Source organism: Embiotoca jacksoni, unplaced genomic scaffold (assembly GCF_022577435.1).
Source record: "Embiotoca jacksoni isolate LCO1_2020_lvr unplaced genomic scaffold, fEmbJac1.0.p SCAF_16, whole genome shotgun sequence".
In the NCBI taxonomy this organism is placed as follows: Eukaryota; Metazoa; Chordata; class Actinopteri; family Embiotocidae; genus Embiotoca; species Embiotoca jacksoni.
The window spans coordinates 6,871,990-6,894,691 of record NW_027185296.1 but is presented as its reverse complement, the minus strand read 5'-3'; the positions used below and the strand labels follow the sequence as shown (position 1 = coordinate 6,894,691).

The 22,702-nt window shown below is 41.0% G+C and overlaps 1 protein-coding gene across 1 annotated transcript in view; it reads right to left on the bottom strand.

The window, feature by feature from the left end:
• Positions 1-488: 488 nt before the first annotated feature.
• rnf220b (ring finger protein 220b) overlaps positions 489-22,702 on the bottom strand; it is a 31,476-nt gene continuing 9,262 nt past the window's right edge. Inside the window, exons 3-16 of the mRNA XM_069149942.1 lie at positions 11,283-11,409; positions 10,161-10,203; positions 9,965-10,057; positions 8,968-9,010; positions 8,662-8,751; positions 5,667-5,710; positions 5,251-5,332; positions 4,833-4,929; positions 4,058-4,117; positions 3,861-3,919; positions 3,625-3,709; positions 2,479-2,587; positions 1,250-1,324; positions 489-1,146 (exon numbers count right to left, since the gene is read on the bottom strand). Of these exons, the coding sequence (XP_069006043.1) occupies positions 1,075-1,146; positions 1,250-1,324; positions 2,479-2,587; positions 3,625-3,709; positions 3,861-3,919; positions 4,058-4,117; positions 4,833-4,929; positions 5,251-5,332; positions 5,667-5,710; positions 8,662-8,751; positions 8,968-9,010; positions 9,965-10,057; positions 10,161-10,203; positions 11,283-11,409 (1,079 nt within the window). The 3' untranslated portion in view covers positions 489-1,074. The remainder of the gene's footprint in view (positions 1,147-1,249; positions 1,325-2,478; positions 2,588-3,624; positions 3,710-3,860; positions 3,920-4,057; positions 4,118-4,832; positions 4,930-5,250; positions 5,333-5,666; positions 5,711-8,661; positions 8,752-8,967; positions 9,011-9,964; positions 10,058-10,160; positions 10,204-11,282; positions 11,410-22,702) is intronic.

The window sequence follows — 22,702 nt, the reverse complement described above, 5'->3', positions numbered from 1 at the left end:
ACGTGATAGAAATGAGTCATATGCTCTCCTGTCTCTCCTTTCACTCTACAATGTAGGTACATTTTAAAAACTGGAAAAAATGTCATAACAGCTGACATTTAAATGCTGTTGGACTCATCGTTTTCCTGCTGTTAATGATAAAGTATGGGTATCTGCCATCTCTGTGCTCTGCGGTTGATTCTTTGGGTGTCAGGCTCTGAGCGGCCTCGCAGTAAAGGCTCAGAATAGTAGGGTTTAGTGTCCCTCAACCCTAGGTGAGCTGCAATGGGCTCTGCCTGGGTAATCCTGCACCGACCCACTTCTTAAAGAAGCCAATACGCCACACGGATCCAAAATAACGAGACTGTGAACGGGACTGGCTGACACTTGCTGTCCATTTATGCCCACAGTTTGCTAATGCAACAAGTGGGTATTCATGTTGTGCCCAGAGGTCAAAGATTTAGTGAAACAACAACCTTTAGACAGACATTTTATTGTAGTAACGCTGATAAAATTAGATTTAATGATCCTATACAAAGAAATACATCATACACAAAGACGAAATGAGATTACTGTAAATGTTTCCAACCTACAGGGGCTAAACAAATAATAAATGATTGGAGAAAAGACAAACTCTGTACAGTAATTACAGCCGGGTTGTTCTGCTAGTCAACATCATATACACACACACCACTCCAAACATACATACACAAAACTATGTACATGTGCTTTGCAATTCAATTTAATTCAACTATTTCCCCCCATAAAACAGACAAAAAGGATTATAAAATTGATAAATATTGTCCCAGAGCATCTTTCTGCTTGTTTTTTTCGGTGCCTGAGCTCTGATGTTTCTTCTGATCTGGCTGATGTCGCAGCAGAAACGTAGATATTGTACAGGTCAGAGGTCAAACTTCCTGCTCTTCAAATTGCAAGGTGTTAGTGGATGTTATGGAGTACACACATACAGGTGTGAGGAGGAGGAGAAGGAGGGTGAGGAAGGTGGGAGTGTATGGCAGGCCAGCTGACCACAAGTCCACCCCTTATTGGCTAAAACAAAAGAACCCCCTCCCCGATCCTTAATGAGTGGTCGAGTCACAGGTAAACCCGCCTCAGGTCTCCAGGTGAGGTGATGGTGTTGCACTGAGGACACAACTTCTTTGCTCCCTGGAAAAAAGAAAAAAATCCAGACTTTTAACAAACAGGTTCTGAACATTTTATATATATATAAAAATGCATGTTCATGTGAGTTAAAAAAAAAAATTCTTACCAGTGTTCGAAGCCAACACTCCTCACAGTGAACATGCCAGCACTGGATGGAGGTGAGCGGTGTAGTGTACGTATCCTGCACATAGAGAAACAGGTGAGGAGCTCTTACTTGCTGTACAAAAAGCTCCCACTAGATGTCCTTATGAAACTACAAGTGGAGCATTACAGCAGGAGACACTCTTTTTAAATCAAATTTTTCAAAACCTCTTTAACAGTAGGAAACGTCCAACTGGTGTGTTTAGTGTTTTATTAGCCTACACTGTTTTAATTTTAATACATTTTGATGCGACAACTCTGTGTAAGTCGAAATGAGCACACTATAAAATATCTTTTACTTGCCTTGTTCAGGACAAATGTATGGAGTTAGCTTCCATTCGTATATTTATGAGAGCAGAGATTGAGTTGGACACAGCAGCTTTGTCTTCACAAAATTTTTTTAAACTAGTTTGGTTGTTTTTAGCCTTTGTGAAATTAAAGAGACGTTTGTGGGCTCGTAGTTTAGCATGTTCTACAAATATTGTAGCAGACACCAGAGATAAGATGGCGTATAAAGTGGCACTGCAACTGCTGATTATTTTCATTACAGATCAATACATTTTCACTATTAATCAGTGAAGGATTTACTCTGTGAAATGTGAAAAGGTAGAAAACAATTTACACATTCTCTGAAGCAGCGGTCACAACTTTAAATAGCTTCTTTTGTGGCCCAGAAAAAAATATATGAAGGAGAAAAGCTACAAATTTCACTGCAGAAACCCTTTTTTTTTTTTTTTTTTTTTTTCCAAAAAAGGAAATGATTAAATGTTGATAGATTTTCAACTAATTATTCCAGAGCTAATTAGTAGAGTTTAATATCAAGATGTCAAGATTAGTTTTGTACATCAATACATATCAACGTATACAGATTTAACATACATCACAATTTCATGTCAACTAATCCTCCTGAGAGTCTGCAGGTAATTTACACATCAATATTTTAAATAATTTTCAAATATTACTTGAGTTTCATAAAAAAAGTTGAAAAAGTAAAAAATATATAATTCTGCACCAACACATCAATATATCATCTTATACATATTTATATTCCACTGAACAACCATGACCAATAATATTGATTTATTGCCTAAAACACAGGTCAGTACATTCATATTGTCACTGTCTGCATTAGTGCGCTGTTATCTCTCTTTCCTGTGTCTCTGCTCTATTGATTTCATTTGCCTTCGTACTCACCATGCAGATGAGGCATTTAAATCTGTCTCCTTTAGACAGCTGTTTCTCCAAATCCCGTATCCGAGCTTTAAGTGTGTCCAGTGTTGTCAGAGTGGAATCCTCTGAGAGCCTGCACACACACACACACACACACACACACACACACACACACACACACACACACACACACACACACACACACACACACACACAGGAGGGAAGTGGGAGAGCGCGTGAGTTAGGCCGACACTGGAGAGTCATTTATAAATCGAAGACAGATTAAATTATTTGCTGGCCAACATGGACACTGAGCATGAAATTTAGCAGCAATCACATTGCCTGCATTCACTGTCTCATTTATCATAGGCTTGGGGGGGGGGGGGGGGGGGTGTCACGGTCCTCACAGAAATAGATATACACGCAGACACAAGCACAATTACAGGATAGAGTATATGTGCAAACATAGTGTACAGAGTGGCAGACGGGATACAAAGCATTAAGTGTGATGAAACGTGTGTACATGCCTGCGTCGCCTGCGATGACCTTGATTGATGATATCATCACATTGATATAGTTTTGTGTATCAGGCAGGTGGGAGCAGGGGCAGGTAGTTTCTCAGAATACACTTTACAGAGGGATGGTAACATTTCCTCAGCTCTGACTGGCTGATTCACACCTGAAAATGTTTCCCTGTCTGCGCTGTCACCTAGTACATGCTGGGAATATACTGCCATCACCAGTAAAACTTCACTCTGAAACTTTTATGTAAAGCGTTCCAAGTTTAAATCGGACCTTCCTTGCAGCTGGTTTCCCATCACAGCTTTTACCATTTAAAAAATCATAAACCCGCCAGAAAAAAGATAGTGATTGTGCACAGGACAAGCAACTACTTATAATCATGTCTACTGTGAGAATATTATTAATTAAAAGCAAAATACTTTCTAGTTTACTTTATATTTTTATTGCTAAAAGCCACTCGGCTTTCTTAGCTTTTGTAAACTATAAATTAATCATTTTATCGCACCCTGAAGTCTCTTAAAGAGACAACATATAAACAGGAAGTGAATCAGGTGAAACATTAACAAAGTGATGTGACAAAACTATTGGAGCTGTGAGGATATCTCTGTCTTTAAAAGAAGTAACAACCCGTTAAGAGCTCAAACTCACATCTCGATCTCAGTGTTTTTGCAGGTTTTGGGGAGACCGGCTGTGCTGCCGTCCTGTTTCTCTCCGCTGCTTGTGGACGGACTCCCTGAGAGAGCAAACAAAAGAACAGATAATTACACAAATAGTGGGAAGCAACTGAATTCAGGCTAACCCTGCCCAAAAACTGGTTTTCATTCAATTATTCTTTTATTTTTGTCTTATTTAATCAAGTATTATTCAGGGTTGGCTCAACTCACCATCATTGGACCACTTGGTAAAGTCAAGGTTTACTCTGGAATCAGGTAACATGCTGCGGCTGCTGGAAAAACACATTTAAAAGGCATAAAAAACAAAGGAAAAAGGTTTGTAAAAAAAATAAAGCAATTAGTGCATCATCTTATGTCAGTTTGAATATTCGAGTTATTCAAGAAATGTCACTGGGTGGGATACGTACTTCACTGTCGTCTCCTTGGAGCTTTCTCCTGAACAGGGAATTACATCTGTCTCTGTGTATCTGAGACCAAAGTCAGGGAAAAAAACACAGAAAGCCAACAACAAGCAAGACATTTACCTAATCTGTAAAATGCTGAGAAATACAGTACAGTGCATGTTTACTAAAAACTAAAAGCGTCTGTAAAGACAACAAATTTAACTGTAAAAAATTTAATCTCCAAGTGAACAACTTTTTTGATTATTTTAAAGTTTAAGGTAAATTTTTCAAAACAGTATTTTTCTTAAAATGTTAAAACAATCTTGTCTGTTTTTCAAAGTTAACTCACTTTATACCTGACACCTCTCACTTCTCTATCCATCCATTATCTATACATGCTTCATCCTGAACAGGGTCATGGGGGGGGCTGGAGTCTATCCCAGCTCACTTTGGACGAAGGCAGGGTACAACCTGGACAGGTCGCCAGTCCATCACAGGGCCAACACGTAGAGACAGACGGAAACAAAGCCCATTCACGCTCTCATTCATACCTAAGGGACAAACATTTGTAGAATCACCAATTAACCTGAGGTGCATGTTTTTGGATGGTGGGAGGAAGCCGGAGTACCCCCGGAGAGAACCCACGCAGGCACATGCAGACTGGCACAGAAAGACCCAGAGTCGAACCCGGAACTTTTTCGCTGTTTCACTGTGCCGCCCACCTCGCACTTCTCTGTAAACTTAACTACAGAGTAAACGTGTTGTGTTGTTCACACTGTGACTTCACTGGAAAGGATACTGCGCCCTGCCGTACTCCAGAGTGTCGTCTCCGTCCACGTCCAGGTCAGCATCGCTGTCTCGACACTCCTTAGGAGTCGCGCTCACCAACATTGCACCTGAGGAGACAATTTTATATAGAAATGATTTAATAAAAAGCCACTGGACGACATGAGGAGAGCTGATTTATTAGGTCACAATAAGGTAAATTCAGATGTTAAATATTTTTTGCTTGTTTCTGTGAGTCGGGGTGTTACAAGTTTGCAGGTCAGAGTTTCGCTTTCGTTACTTTTGAGCCAACCTTCAAGGCATCCTGCTCTGCTGTAATCTGGACTGAAAAGTTCAGTGGTTTTTCAACTGCCACTCAGTCACATTATTCGTCCTCCAATGAGCAAGATTATCCACATGGGTACCTCGATGGCACACAGATTTATGCTTACCTTTAAACCCTATAGACGTCATCTGTATCCTTCTCCTCTCGTTCCACTCGTCCTCCAACGGGGCCAATTCAGCTGAACCCTCCTGAAACACATACATACACACACACAAACATTAAGTGCACAGCTTCACTGTCTGGGTGAATATGCCCATACGCCTCCCATAGCCTCCAGCTACGTATCTGCTCGTGTGTTTTCATGGCTGTGAACCAATTCCGGTGGTGTTTTCACATGGATACACAGCGAGCTGACAGTGATCCTGATGCTACATGAACAAAGCCAGTCAACAATGTCTGTGGACCAGCGACATTTTCTCAACTGGAGGTCAGTCCGCTACACGTTGGATATCTTCATCTCTGATTACAATAAAAATGTCAGAGGAACAAATACTTTCATGTGTCTTTCACAGACAGACATACCTGTCCTTCCTCTGGTTTCCTCCTCTTCAGCTTTCCAATCCTGACTGCAAACAGACAGAAGACAGACAGATGAAAAGATGGGAATACGGTTATTTTAAAGGCAGGTCACAGTGACCTCAGCTTGGTCTCTACGATTAATTTAACAGTTTTTTTGTACTTTATCTTTCACTTATAAACTCTGAAACATGAGATGTGCCTTATTCTTTCCTGATTGGCAGATTGCATGAGGTGTCTGTTCCCATTGAAAGTTTTGTCTTTGTGATTTCTGCAAGTTTTGCAAGTTAACAGTGTAAATAGTTACCTCAAACAGACAATTTTCTGTTGTGGTCCACATAAGACATTTATTAAGATATTAAGGCTGTAAATTGTATTAAAAATGTTGCACCATATTTACTGTATCACTTGTATAACATTTGTAAGATAATATGAGGGGTGTGTTCCATTGTTTTTCTTCTGTATCCAGAAGAGGGTTCCATAAAACACTAATAACCTTGAAGTAGGCCTTCCTCTTTCTCAAAGTGAGGTTCAACTCCAATAATCTTTGTACAGTCCCTACATGTAAGAGTACAGTTAAGATGTTTGTGCTGACATTTAATCTTCTTTTAAAAGTTTGTAAGTAATTTATTCATCTGTCCAGTAGAGTGATTCTTAACCAGGGTAAGTTTGAGTTATGGATGAAAACACACATGGATTAAACATTTTAAATTAGTAAATGAAGGTTCAATGAAAAAAATAACAGTGGAAGAAGTAAACAAACTTTTACTTAAGTAAGAGTAGAAATACTACAGTGTAGAATATTACAAGTAAAAGTCCTGCATTCAGATTTAACTTGAGTAAGTGTTAAATAATTCCCATTATGCAAATTGGGCCATTTGAGAAATATTCATATTACAATTATAGATTAAATACATTAATGTGGTCCTGACTTTAGCGTTGCAGCTTTTAAAGTTGGGGCTAACTTTTATTATTTTATATTCTGGTAGGCACGTTGTCAATTTTCCTCTGATGCCCAATAATAAATAATCCCTTTTTTTTTTTTTTTTTTTTTTATTCTAATTTTTGTTAATATGAATCCACAAAGTACCCACTAGTTGTCAAAAGGATTGCAGTAAAAAGAATGAGATTTGCCTTTGCATTGTAGTGCAGTGGAAGTATAAGCAGCAGAAATACTAAAGAGTACCTAAAAATAGTACAGCAGGCCGCTGGAATAAATGTACTGGTCTGTTCTTCACTACGAACAGATACTTTTAACATCCACTTTCACTTAAGTAATTGTGTTAAATAATATCCCCTTTCAAATTTAAATAAACATGTGCACATTAACACGTGGTTGTCGATGAAGGATACACAATATTTTTTTTTACATAATTTACAACCCAAGTACATGTAATCATATAGATATGGGCTTCATATACACAGCGATTGCAGTTTTCTTTTCAGCACTGGATGCAAAGCGCTAGGTCCGTCTCCCTCCTGTCAGCTCACAGTTCTCCCCCACCTTCCTCTCTGAAAATATAAAAGTTAACATGGCAGAACACTAACTGCTCCTCCTCTCCTACTGTGACCTGACTGGCTGCAGATTGCACAGGGGGACATTAAGTTTTAGGGCCCTCTAATTCCCGCTGGATGACAGTGGCCCTGAGGGGGGACACACAGAGAGCCGGTGGCCGTGACCCGAGCGCTGCCATCCCATCGAACATAATGAGGGTTAAAGAGGCGGTCATAGATGAGGAAGAGCTCATCAAACAGAGAGGAGAGAGAAAGAGAGAGAGAGCTTGATTAATCAACAGCGGAGCAGCACTTCCTCCTCCTCCCCCTGCTCCTCTTTTTCCTCTCTGACGTGTATTTAGAAGCTCATTATGCTGTCCTGTTTTAAGGCCCAATAAAGGCTAACAGACCTCGACACCACTGGCAGTTTGAAGAGTCAGCTACGAGCTGGAGAATCTCAGTGGAAATAATAAGAGGAGCCAGAAGTGTGAGGTGTCAGACGGTGTCAGGCTGCTCTGCAGGACCTCATGTCTGTATCAGTGCAGAGACACTGTCACATTACTTTTTCAAATGCTAGATGAACAAGTTGAACTTTTCCCTGGGATATATGCATGGCACAGACAGAAGTGGTTGAGGAACCACATTTTAAAAAATATAATAAGAAACTCCTCCTTAACAGTGTATAACTTAATTACTTAATCAATGGTTCATCAATAATTCACTGATGCTCTATAGAGGAGTGTTAAGTCATTTGTAAGAACACATTGTGTGATGCTGAGTTGTAAAAAGTCATTGGCTGATATTTATCCTCCTCTAGATCACTAGCTCAATGCAGCAGCTCTTTATTAATGACCTGAAGTAATTCAGTAAGTGGAAGCTAAACATCAGCTACAAGTATTTTTAACAATCTGGCATCCTAAAGTGTCTTACAACTGAGATTTCAGGCATGATGCTGCTTTTTTTTTGTAATAACTAACTGGAATGATTAATAAAATATTGTATTATTGATAAACTAATTAACTAATTGCTCCAGTACTAGAATACTTTTTTTGGTTTTGAAAAGGCAAAATCATCATGTTTGAACAAAGTGTCTGGGTTAGGTTTCATCAAAACAATGAAGAAATCTGTTTTTTATGAAGTTATTTTTTGTGTCTTTTTAATGCAAGTGTAAAATTACGTTTTAAAAGCATAAAAGACAGTTTGGAGCATATTTCTCACACTGTAATCATAAATCCAGTTTGTAAGTAAAAACATAAATTAACAGTAAACTTATCTGGATTGCAAACAAATGATCCCTCATAGTTTTGTTAGTTCGGGTCACAGACTTGAGAATATTGAAACTAACCTCTTAAAAAGACACCAAAATAACCTAATATTTTTAAAGAAAAACAAAACAGTGTTTCTTCATTAAAGGTGTAATCAAAGCCTTCCTCAGCCTTCACATCCAGGACTCAGCAGCTTCACGTGAGTGTGGGGAAGAAGAAAAGTGCTTCCCAGTGTTTCTTACCAGCTTGTGTGCAGTCTAGGTGGGCTCCTGCGCTGTGGGGGCGTAATGGGGCAGATTTGACGTAGCACCTGCACCAGCAGAGGTCATCAACTGTTAACATATCAAGAGGTCAAAGTTGAGAGGTTAATAGCTCCTCTGCTCGTGTGGGCGCTAGGCCAGCGGAGATGATGTGGGAAAAGGGAGTGATGTCTGAGCGACTGGTGAGGGACGGGTTGGGACCAAACACACAGAACCTGACAGAGTCTACTGTACTCAACTCTCTGGTGACGAACAAACATTCAGTCCGCTCTGCATGCATCAACGTACCATTAAGTCTTGTGTGTCTGTTGGCCCGCACGCGGAGAAACGTCTGCAACAAACATAAAGTTTCATCATTTTTATCCGCAGACTTTAAACTCAATATATTTCATTTGCATTCCTACTTGATGAATGAGCAGCAGCCTGCAGGACTAGGTGGCAGTAATTGCACAAACACACTGGATCCTTTCTTTCTTTCTAGTGATTGTCACAAGAAATACTTTACAGCTTTAAAAAAGTGTTTTTAGGGAAAGATGCTGCTGAAGTTATCCTCCTTTGCTTTTCCTCTTTAATTTCTGACACAAAATGTTTTTGTTTTTTTTAATGTTGTCATTCTTTGTTCTCCTATGAACTCTTTTGAATGTCTGTCCATTATGTTGCTTTTCCTGAAGTTTCTACATACAGGTTTTTGTAATCTGAATCAAATGTCTGATGATAAAGAATATTGTACAGTTTGTAAATACCTCTGAGTCCAATTTGTGTTTTCAACTGTACATACAACACTGACTTGACTTGATGTGACTCCTGATGAACCTGTTCGTTTTAAGTGAGGTGCTCCAACCCCAGGCTGCTGACACTGGTGAGTCACTCGCACCACACCAGGAAAAAAACACAACGTTTTTATGGTGTTGCTAGCCTCTAATTGTCCAGTACGAAATAAACAGAACCAACCCTCACATTTGGCAAAGACTGCTTACAAAATGTAAGTAGAAATATGTGCAAATATCAGTAGGACACTGGATTTTATCTGCAGTATGACTGTATATTTATGTTGGTTTTTTTTATTCTGTAATGTCTGGATTATAATGCAACCTAACAGTTTAACACATGCGGGATTAATAAAGTAAATACCATACCATACCATACCATACCATGCACTGTTACTATACATCTTTAAGAGAAATCTGAGCCCCACTGGACATGCACACATGTACAAACATATCACTTTATAGATCTAAAAATCCCTATAATCAGACAATGGTTTTGTTACTTTTCTCAACTGTACCTGGTATCGGTCAGAGTGCGCTTCCTCAGCCGGTCGAGGGGGCGAAGTGGGAGAACCTCCTTCACGCTTGATATGAAGAGAGAGAGAGAGAGACTGGAGGAAAAAAGGAGAAGCAAAAGACAGAAACAGAATCAAAGCTGGGATAATGGTGACAGCTTTACTAAATACCGTGAAGATGTCACAACTGTGTGTTTACCTTCTGCGTCCTTATGAGCTGGTCGTGCTGCACTGAAGTGGCACTGCAAGGAAAAGAAGTGAAATAATAGAGACTCGGATGTTAAACCCGCTTGGAAATAGAACACCACACTGCACACATGCACATAAATCAACTATACAATCTTCTTATAAAACATACAAACGCAATATTGTCATTTAAATGTCATCTCGTGAATAACCTCTGCTTTTATCTTGTCTGAATTTGTATGCGAGTCTGTGTATAACCTCATTTTACTCTTTCTCACTTTATGTCTGTCACAGACACTGTGCTCGCACACTCTTACACACACACACACACACACACACACAAACACACACACACACACACACACACACACACACACACACACACACACACACACACACACACACACACACACACACACACACACACACACACAACGTCCCCGTGGGCCAAGTTCAATTTGAAACCATTACTGTCCACGGAGCGGTCGTTAAGCAGATTTGGAGTGTAATGTCTTTATTGGAGGAATTATTCTTCTGGTCTAAGCAGCAGGTAATGTGTGTGTGTGTGTGTGTGTGTGTGTGTGTGTGTGTGTGTGTGTGTGTGTGTATGTGTGTACTGTTGATCCATGTGTATGTTACAGACCGTGTGTGTGTGTGTGTGTGTGTGTGTGTGTGTGTGTGTGTGTGTGTGTGTGTGTGTGTGTGTGTGTGTGTGTGTGCAGGGCTCAAAGCAGCCATTAAGCAGGACATTATCTGCCTGCTGTACAAGTTGTCGCCTCAAGGCCGGAGGCTGTAATATGAAATATGTAGGGAACAATGAGGCAGCTTGTAAACACTGCACACAGGTGACAGAGAAGAAGGGAGATACCACCTGGGGAAACTGAGGCAAGTGAGGGAGGGGGGTTTGCTTCTAGATACAAAACCTGACAATGCTAATTATCAACCTGAAAGCTGAGCAGAATGCAAAACAGGAAGAACATGACAGATGGATAAATAGAGGAAGTTAAAACTTGAAAGAAATAAGAGAACGGTTAGAAGGAGGAGATGAAGACGGGATCATCAGCAGGGCAGTTAGGACATTCATGGAGTAGATTTGTATGATCACTCAGACGACAGAGTGAGTGAAGTGCGATACCTGATCTTTAGCTGGGCGAGTTTGGTTAACTCCTGCTCCATGTGCTCCAGCAGCTCTCCTGGTCGCAGGATGGCCTGGCAGACTGGACACACTGGGGCCTGAGCGTCATAGAGGCCCTTCACTTTGCCTGCATTGATAGAGGAAGGATACAAGAAAAACAGGTGCTATTAAAAAAAAACTGCATTGTGATTTTCATGTTGTCTTGAAATGTGGTGTACTATGGAGAGATGATAGTGTGTTTTTCCAAAGCTATTAGCTTCTTCTTTCACTCAACTAAAGGCTTAAAAGAACAAAAACTTAATTAGTCAGTCATGCGAGAGTGTTTTTTTTTTTTTTGATTGCCTTTATTTATGGTTATCCCTGAAAAATCTATATCTCTGTCTGAATACACCGATTCTTCTTCCTTCTGGGATTGGGGTGGGGAGAGCGGGTTGGGGGTTTGGGACAAGGTCAACTAAAAGTAGCTTCACCGACCAACTGATCTCTTTCCCACTTAAATGATTTTTATGTATTATTTTTTGTCAGCTTGCAGGTATGCACCATGTGACTTTTCTAATAAAAGCTGTGAGCAACTTTGAGAGTGGACATTGTGTCCTGAGGAGGATGCATAAATGGTACGATGTGTATCAGTGGTCTAAAATGATATGTCACTGATTCTTTGTGTTTTAAGATACAAAACAAATTATAGTAACTGCATGAATACACATCACCACAAGTATTAATGTATTTCGTAAATATTACTTCATAATTTCTTAATAAATTATATTTTTGGATTATCATAATGATGCATTTGTGTGTAAGCAGCATTTTATTGTTGTTGAATGGAGCTGTTTTTAATTCTTATATCATTTACTTCTTATTTTACTGGTGGGGGATATAATATTTAACAAAACAGGATATTCTACAATCCCACTATATAATGTAAAATCTTAATCTGCAAAATTGCAGATGCAGTATAAATGCCAGATAAAATACTTCATTGAATATATTTTACTGCTGTTAGTTAACAGACATTCAGAGACCTGTGTGTGTGTGTGTGTGTGTGTGTGTGTTCAGTAGACCTATCTGTGCTATTGACAGACAGTGATAGTGAGAGAAAAATAGGGTTATACACACACACACACACACACACACACACACACACACACACACACACACACACACACACACACACACCACTGTGGCCCCTGCTGTCAGTGTGTTGACATCATAGCCTGTCAATAGGAACATTACCCAGGAGGGACACTCGGCCCATTGGGCCCCACTGATGGATTACTGCCATAAGCAGCCAGCTGGGAGCCTGAGGAGCTCCACTATATCAAGATTTTACCTAGTAGATGAGGTGATTTACTCCTGAAAGCCATCAATCATATGGAGAGAGCTAGTAGGCAAGATGCACCTAATTTCCCATCTCCACGCAGTCACCGAGAAAAAAAAAAGACATCTTCTGGCAATCACAATTTAAATCGTTTTAATATAGCACGTTACAAACAGGTTAGTTTGTCAGTTTCTTACCCCACAATGTGGGGTGCAGTGGACTGAACTTCCTTTAGGACCCTATTATCCAAACACTGTGCTACAACTCCAAATGACCAGTGACATGACAAGTTTGTCTGTCGGCAAGGGCCCGTCCCCTGACATCAGTTGAGCTATGTGCCGTCGTAATGAGGAACCAAATAGGACAAAATGGCCTCTAAATAAAACATGGGGAGGAAAATAGAAAGCAGAGTCAGGTGTCCTTGGGAGAGTGACAGCTCTCCTGGTCTCTCCCCCCCCCCCCGTTCACCCAAACCCTCTCGCCTCTTTTTTGCATCCCCTTGCGGAAGCCTAAATGACTTTTTCCCGACACGCATTGAGCGTTCCCGAGCTTTCTGCGCTCTGCCGCCCGGAACATGCAGGCATCAGTAAACAATGAAATCTGTGGGCTGAAATTGAATTTATAACCACATTACCTGAACAGATAACGTCTCTGAATGGCGCCGCGATAAGAGCAATGGGATTTGATTTTCAGGTGTTTTATTGGTGCACTTTTTGGATAAGCCCCCCTCCTCTGACGACAGCCTCTCCCCCACCCTTCACCTCTGCTCCACACACACATCAGATTTAATGGTGTGGGATCGAGCATGTTTGGATGTATAGATGAGTGTGTGTGTGTGTGTGTGTGTGTGTGTGTGTGTGTGTGTGTGTGTGTGTGTGTGTGTGTGTGTGTGTGTACACACTTTTGCTGCAAGATGCTTGTGCCGCGCTCTCGTAAGTGACAGTTGTTGGTTCATGAGCACCTTTTTACACGTCTCCATCCCCCCTCTGCCCTCCGCCCCTGCCCACATAAACCCTGTCAGTATCAGTCAACCTCAGCCCCTCTTCAGCCTGTGGGGTCTAAGACACAACAGGGGCTGTAAAACCTGCCTGTGGGGCTTGTTAACTGTTCCCTCACTACGGCAACTGGCTCGAATGGATTGGCCCTCTCTCTCGCTGGGCTGTGCCGAGTTTGACTGGCCCATCTCCTAATGGATTCACTGTCTCTGTGTCTCGGGTTGTTTCCTCTTTCTGTCTGTGTCTCGCCGGTTCAGGACCTCCTTTCCTGACTGTCTAGCCTTTGTCCAGCTGCTATTTTCTCCCTTTAAGTACAGAGCCCACATGGGAGGCCGCTTCTTCGCTATATTTATGTCTTGTTCCTGTGAAATGAAACGTGAGGATCAAAAAGCCAGTTTTAATGTTTTGTGGTCACTTTAAAAATGACTAACCTATTTTCATAATTAGTTTCAAACGTGTTTTTATGTCTATTAAACTGAACTGTCATGATAAATATATACATTCTTCTGTAGGGTTTTTGTTGTTTGAAGGGAAGCACAGACAAGCATACAGAATAAAATCTTCTTATCTCAGCATGAATTTGAAGAGAATTCACCCTTTGGGCACATAACCCATCCAAACTCTGATATGTCTCTGCCCCATCTCCCCTTGAAGAGCATCATTAATTAGCAAATTTAATGTTTGAAACCAAAAAGCATATTGTCATCTTCCTTCTCCTCTTGTGTGATTGATAGTCCAAACCAGTTTGTGTTGTTCTGTGTCGATGTGGATTGTGACTATCCGCTCCGCACTGAAACAGAGAGATCAGAATCCTGCTGACAAATCCTCAAAGCACCGAGTCCCCCCAAGGGCCCGGGTAATGGCCGATGCCAGCGCCCATATGACGGCTGCCAGTTCTGCTGATGCAGACGAAGCGGAGATGCCTAACGTGACCTTTAGTGAATGCCACATCACATCAGGCCTGGATGTCACCCGCTGACATTATGCTGGGGCATGAAAAGGCTGTTCTGCAGGGGAGACATGGTGACGAACGTCCCTCCGGTGACAAACCTGTAGACGTGGTGTAATTCTGACTGACGTGGGCAGGATCGGACGGCTTTGAATGGCAGGGGACGTGCGAGTAAGCATCCAGGGGAGGATGTGGAGCTTTTTTTATTATTATTTTTTACTCTCCTTGCGTGGGCTGGGTCTGTTTTTCTCTGTGTTTGCTGGCGATAAAGTGCTGAGACAACTCACTCCAAATGGCATCATTATCCCAATCATCAAACAATTTTCTAAGCACATCAGAAATCCCTCTATAAAGCCATAACAAGCATAGACTCTATATAACCAGTAGGCATGTAGAGATTGGTGGGGGAGTAAAGTTAACGCTTGGCGGCTAACACTGCAGTGGTGGGTTGTGTAGGCAGGTCCTTGGCACACTTTCAGAGAAGATGGAGGGCTATAAAAGCCGTTGGCTCCTGCCACACCTGTACCCCACCCTGTCCCACGGCCTGCTTCCTATTTAAAAGTATCACATGCAGGATATTAGTCAGGGTTTTTTGCCGTCTGTGAGGTAGAGCTAACCTCTGAAGCAGAGGGGGGAGAAGGGAAAGTATGCAGGCCGCCGTTTGTTTTTTATTGGGGAAATAATGGCCTATTGAGAGGTTGGGTATTTAATGAGCAACATAATAGGCCCTGTAGTAACACATCTGCTATGAGCAGAGTCATTTCCTCAGCTTTCAAAGGCTGCTGCTCAGGCCTTTGAAACTGCAAGTCCAGTTGCCTTTGACTTGTACTTCTAGATATCTGCTTTGTATTAATTGCAGAATTGCTACAACGGTAATACATAAAAGACAAATGTGCTGCTCGGCTCCTAACCGCATTCAGCGGCCGATGAAGGTACACTTCCTCTCCTGGCTTGACCTCAAATCTTTCACTGTCCAATCATATTCCAGCATCCTCCTAAATATCCCTCCCAATCTGCAATCAATTGTGTTTAATGTATTAAAGACACTCACCACAACCACCGCAACCTTTGGCCCTGGCACGAATCAATGCCTCGTTAGACCACTAACGATCATTCATTGACTAATAAGATCTGTATCAACCTCTTGTAGGACATTGATTGGCCTTTGGCCTTTGTAGTGCTTGGTGCATTACGTTGACAACGGGAGACAGCAGCTCTAAGTCCTGGGGAGTCGGATGATGAAAAAGCTCCTGGTGGGAATGGACAGGAATCTTAAACCCCAAATAGACTTATTCTCAAGCACCTCAGGCCAAAGCTCCTTTCTGCTGCCCCACAGATCAATGGACATAACCTCTCTGACCACAGGTCAATCAGAGCACAGACTCTGAATTTCTCTCCCTCTGCCTCTCCTTCTTCCTCTCTCTCATTTTCTCCATTAGTCACTGCAATTGTTCCATCAGGTGCAGGCGTGGCTCGGCATGCATGTGTCAAATCATCTGGTGGATGGAGAGTGGACTGGGTAGCTGTGCGACTGTGTCGCTGTGACCATATTTCCCTTCTCAGGGCCTGAGGGCAAAGATCGAACCCTGCCTACGCTCCGTTCCAGCCAATCAATCTTCCCCTCATTGAGATGCATGGCTCAATGATCTTTGATAGTGACTTCCAGATTGGAGAGAGGGAGTGGAAGTCAGGGGGAAGGTTAGGACTGTCCTTGGCTATTTGTGGTAATATGAGGCTACTTAGAAGGCGCCTCACGGTAAAATATCTGCACCTCTATTTAAAGAGTTTTATTCTGAACTATGGAGCATAAAGTTTTATGGTGTCTGGTGAAAAGAGGTTAAAAAGGCCACTTAAATAATTTTCTGTTGTTGCACGATTATGGAAAACAAAAGCTCTTCACAGGTCTGCTTAATTCAATAACACAACTCTGAATCCAGGTTTGATAGAGTCCGAATCTTATTAATCCTCAGTAAGACATCTTCCAAATTAAACAACAAAATACGCCAGGACAAAATCCTCAGTCCGCTGTCATTCTTCTTGAGAGGACAGTCTTACTAAAGGTTCTTCCAATATTTTTACTACCTGAGTGAACTGGCTATCAGCTCTGATCACTTGGTGTGTCACGATCATCACAGGAGAAATGTATTATTTAACACCAGACACTGGGTGTGAACTGTGACTGAATTGGAGGTTTTCTTTGGTCATGTGAGGAAGAAGCTGAAAGGCGTACAAGGAGGTGAAACCTTTTATTTAAATACTTATACAAACAGCTCATTGGATCAACCTCATTTTGAATCAGGTCTAATTGTCCTGGGGTATTCTCTGATTGCTTCTGACTTTGGTTCCAAAATGTTGGACTCTGAAAGACCATATTCCTGAAATTATCAGCCCAGAAAGCAACATTCCAGCAATGAAATCAAATCTTTATGATCTTCAATCCAAAACTTCAAAAAAAAAGTAACCAAGCTCGTCCTCTGGGCAACAAGAGACCAAATCCAGTCCTTGACATCCGTTTGCTGGCTGCTGGCTGTCAAAGTCAGAGCAGTCGCATTTGATCAAGAAGCTCCTATGAGCGGACAGCAATAGAGCTGTTCACCAGCAGCCTGTCACTCATTCTGATGCCATCAACCTGCACTCACAAGACAGACTGAAATATACACATATCCAACTGTCACACTATATCAGACTGTCGGGGCTTGAACCTCTCTTAGCACACTTCAAGCAATCAATACTATTTACTGTAAGTTCAACTTAAGTATATTTTCCCCGGGAGGTGGGAGAAGAGGAACGTGTTTTAGACATTTTTACTTATAAATGTATGTATTGGTTTAAAAACTTCTCCACAGTTGGACCTTCAACCACTTTAAAACTACAAGGTAGTGATTAAAAGTTAAAATTTTTAGGATATCGACAAACTAGAACAAAAACCTGCACATTAAGTTACCTTTTAATAAGTGCCTTTCTCTGGAAGTTCTTATTTTATGTAGCGATGTGATTGCTGCAATATATTTTCTTGCATTTGTTGTAGCAAACATGCATGAGGCTGCTAATCAATACATTATTTCTGTCATGTCTCTCTTAACCACTTCTGTGTGTGTTTGTGTGTGTGTGTTTGAGAAAAAGCGAGAGTGACAGAGAGACATCAAGAAGCTAATAGACAGATCACAATTCCTCATTAGAGGGAAATTAGATTGGCTCCAAAAATACAGATCACGATTACCCGGACCACTGATTAATACACATTAATACTCTCTCTCTCTCCCTCACTCTCTCTTATTATTCCATCGTCTCCTCCTCATCACATCTCTCTCATTTTCATTTCCCCTCTCGCTCTTTCTCTCAATTAGTGGCTAATAAGGAGAAAATGAGGGGATCGCTCTGTTGCTTGCAAGTAGCCTACTCAACTTTTCTAAACAGTCCCGGACAAACACTTTGTCAGCGAGTGTGGAACTCACTGAAGAGTTTAATTATAGAAAGACTCAGCAGTGACACTGAACCAACAGCAGTAAAGCCTGAGAAAGTGTTTTCTTACAGCAGTGTCCACACAGGAGAACTATATCACCATGTTTTTTTGATTATCTCTACTTCACTTCAGATTTTTTTATTCCCTAAAATGACAACAACGCTGACACACTGTGTCCTAGAGACACACGTACCATGACTCCGTCTCACGCTCCCAAACCCCTTAAACAAACATCCCGACTCAAACACTCAAAAAGGCTGAGTAAGTGCGCTGAACATCATCCACCAGCACTCAATGCATTTTTTTTCAGCAGGGAAAAATGGTGGATTAACTACACTCTTACTGCTGCTATCAGGTGCATGAGGCGCACTCTGAAAATTCAGACGAGGTTCCCAGATGGCGCTGAGAGGCTACGGTACAGTTATTACAACAGTTACAGTATGTAACAAAGAAAGGCACTCTGCTAAACTGTTTCCAACATAAGTCCGGTCATTAAGACTCCAGATGAATTTTCTGGGAAATGAAAGATGGAGCGACTAAAGAATAACAAGGAAGGAGCAATTTTGCTTTGAGACTGAAAAACACCAGGACCTCCTTTAAAGCGACAATATGTAACGTCTGCTGAGAAGTGACAACAGCGGCCTCCGTGACAATATATGGTAATTTCATGATTCTGGTGCAATAAGTTTTACTTCACAGTTATGCATGCGCAAGGGGATAAACTCTTATAGCACCAGCTCTTAGGGCCGCCGTAACGACGCAAATACTCATAGAATCTGGAGTTAAGTACATAACCAACATTATTTTCTACTTCTTGGAAGAAAGAAATAACAGAAATGTATAGACATGGAAAGACCAGTCCCGGCTAAGCAAGGGCAAAGACCTAGACCCACTCCTTTCTTACTATAGGCTTCAGTTCCCCGATAGCCGTGTCCACATGGTGATGAGGAAGGGGAACTATGCAGCAGAGCTCCAGTGCATGACACCACGGCGCTGGAGAGTCTGATTCTGGAGGTGGCTGGAAACTCTGTGTGAGACAACAAGACCAGAATCATCTCCTGTCACCAGCTGCTAGCCATTTGTAAATGATGATGACCTCAATGAGCTGTTGTTGGTGAACAGGCATTTAGGGCGCAAGGTATGAAAGAGCTGCCTCTCTCGCTACTACAAGTCAGTATATCACCAAAATTATTTTGAAGCTATTATTTTATGATACAAAAAATTGAGGCTTAAAAGCAAATGACTGGTCAGGTGTCACCATGAAAAATTAGCTTCGCTCTGGAGGGCAAACTTTTCACGAAAGGTTCATCCGACATCCTTTTTCTTGAAGAAGATCAAATGATAAATCTCCTCTTCATCAGACAGCACTAAGACAATCAGTCTTGAGTAATATTGAGAAAGGCTGTTGGTTTTTTTTTTTTACATAAAAAAGCATTTACTATTCTTTGGATTTACTGATTGTTCTTTCAGCTTGTGCACTCATCACTGTTTGTGTTCGTGTGGGTTCACCATGTTTTTAGGTTTTTGTTAGAAAACTGAAGCATACGTTAGCACTAACGGATTAAAAAAACATAAAAAATGCACATGACCAAAAAATGAATGAGCAATAAAATAGCATAAGGAAGAAAAGCCAACAGAAAAAGAAGTCATAAAAAAATATATATTTTCAGGTATCTGGTGTGGCGGAAGGTGAAATCTCCTCACATCTTTCAGTAACAGTCAGAAAATGGTGCTGTCCTATATGCACAAAGGCTGCAGATAATGCCATGAAATCTCATGCGTCTGAGGGAGCTAAGCAGTCCCAGCAAAACCAACAAAACAAACTGTACACACAAAATTAAGATATAAAGAAACCGTTCCTGTTTTTAAAATTAACAACCAAGTCTGACGACATCTCATTTTAGCAGTGCATGTGTGTTTTTGCTAGAAGTACGATATTAAGAAATACACACCGCCATACATAAAATGATGGAAAATTCAGGCCGATTTAAAGCTGTTTTTGAGCAGTTTTCATGTTTTAAAGTATGTTTTCCCCTTCAGCCAGTAATGTCAAACAGCTGAGACACACTCAAGCGCATACACTGTCCTGCTCTACCAAGGGAATCACACCCACCTGCTTTCCCCTCACACACCTGTCCCACATGCACTTTGTGCAGTGCTGGTGAGCAGCGGAAACCTTAGCCATTAGGGAGCAGAACATTTCAAGGAAACTAAGTGCTTGTAGTATACTTCAAATAGTATCTAAATTGTTGTTCTCTCCCAGATAATACGCCCCGCATCAGGCCTCGATCGCAGTGTGAGCAGGCCTTCAGTAAGAACTTGTTGAAATTTTGGGACACCGCCCCACAGCGTCCCTCCCTTTGGCCTCATCCACGGGCATCACTGCAGATAAGCCATGTCCCTCACACATCTCCTGCAGATAACATCTGATACTGTCAGAAACACTGCGCTGACTGCTGCTGGTAATGAGAGCACCACAAGCACCTGGCGCGGTGATACACCTGTGTTTGGGTTAGTCACACTTCCTCAAGGATCTTATTGTGTCTGCCTGGATGAGCAAACAATTACGGCAAATGACGATGGTTTTATCTTCAAATGGTGGAACGATACAGATGATTGAGCAGCTTATCTTCAGTGACCCACAGACACAAAGGGAGGGAGGAGTCAGGAAGAGTTTAAGCAGTGATCTGTGATGAGAACTTAATTCATTGAATATAGAATATCAGGTGCTGAGGAAATCTCAGAGGAAGCCTTTTTTTTAAAAAAAAATACGTAGAAAAGCACTTGTAATATTAATTACTCCTATTTTCATTGTTAATGTTTTCATTTTCCTACAAGAGTTTTAGATTTATATAGATTTATGGGTAAAGAGGTTTTACAACATACAGCCCTCAAAAATGACCAAAGAACTGAAAATTGAACACTGGCAATTTCTCGCAGTAAAGTTTTGTTTCACGCTTGTTGTACTGGATTCAGACAGAATAGATGTTGGTGATGTTGTGTCTCTTCAATATGATGAAATGCTTTTATTTCTGCTTTGAGAATCTGTAAAGACTGTATCGTACGTTGCCTCAGTGTTGGAATTTACTGCCTCATGTAGACATTACACTGCAAACAAATGTGAGCAGTAAATAACACTCTTATTGTTGTTGTTTTCTTTGGAGGCAAAAGGACACAACATCTCTGGCTGCTGTGTGTGGTATCCCAGCACCGGACAGGCTCGTTGAGAAAAAGACATACTGGGCTTTAAAACAATACGAGCAGGACGACCCTCGACAATGTGTGTGTGTGTGTGTGTGTGTGTGTGTGTGTGTGTGTGTGTGTGTGTGTGAGATTAGGTGGGTTCGCTAATACGTCAAAGCCCAAGTGTGAAGTGAAACTGAGTGTGAATATGCACAAATTGTAATGGTTTGGACTCTTGTGGGTAAAAATGTGTCTGCAAACACACTTCTAAGTGTGTGAGTGAGTGTGTGAGTGTGTGTGTGTGTGTGTGTGTGTGTGTGTGTATATCATTTACACACGGCGCTGTGTAGCCGTGGAGAGCGCAGCGCAGTGTGAGCCCCCGTCAATACGCCCCTCCGATCCCCCTTGTCAGCAAACACGGGAGAACAAAGAGGCCGGTGGCTGCGCCAGCGGGTATAGATCTTCTCCCTGTGTTCTCGCTCAGCGGGGTCACACCGGCGCCGCTCACAGTTCAATCTCCTCTACTTGACTGATCAGGAGCTTTGAGCTTCTCCCCGAACCAGCCCACCCAGAGCAGAGTCCAAGAGTCCACTCAGATTCGAGCAGGATTCAAGTTAAAACTAATTAAAACATTATCAATTAGAGGTACCCTGACACCGAATCAGTGTGCGTCAGATGGATTTTACTCTAAACTATGAATTTAAGAGGAAAAACAGCAGAAATATTTAAGTTTTTATCTTTAAAGCTGAAACAGTTCCTTCAGCAAAAAGAGCATCTATTATAAGTGATACCATACAAAAGCTTTTAAACAGGTTTTTACCTTTAATTGTGTTTTAAGACAAAAATATCAATATTTTCCAATGAGTGCTATATAAATTGAACTGATGATATTTTTAAGGATATTCTTTAGCATATAAACTGAATATATTTTTATGAACACAAGGCCAATAAATCTGACAATAGTATATTCATATTACTTTAAAATTTCCTTTTAAACTCAGATTATAATACAAAATTATAATCTTAAACACATCCATGCATATTTTTATTATATATTTGTATTCAGATTTAACACTTTGAATCAGCAGTTCAGTGTAAAAAAACTGACACAGTCATATCATATTTTGAAATAAAGACGAATACTAACCAAAGTGTTTTTAAGTCTTTTCTTACTTTTGATAGAAACACTTTGTCTTGAAACATGACTGATAATATCACTGGATAATTTCAACTTGTTCTGAACTGTCTTCGTGGCTGTTTGACATTGTTATACACACTGTTACATATATATATATGTATGTATGTATGTATGTATGTATGTATGTATGTATAACAGTGTATACACACATATATACACTGTTACCTTGAACAGTAGAACTTTAGCAGCACTTAAAATGGCACTTACTGACAGAACTTTGTAGTTTGGCTTTCTTGAAGAAATTGTATTTTCTTGATTCCTGTTGTTCTGGGTTGTGTAACCTCATGGTTGAAATGCACTTATTGTAAGTCGCT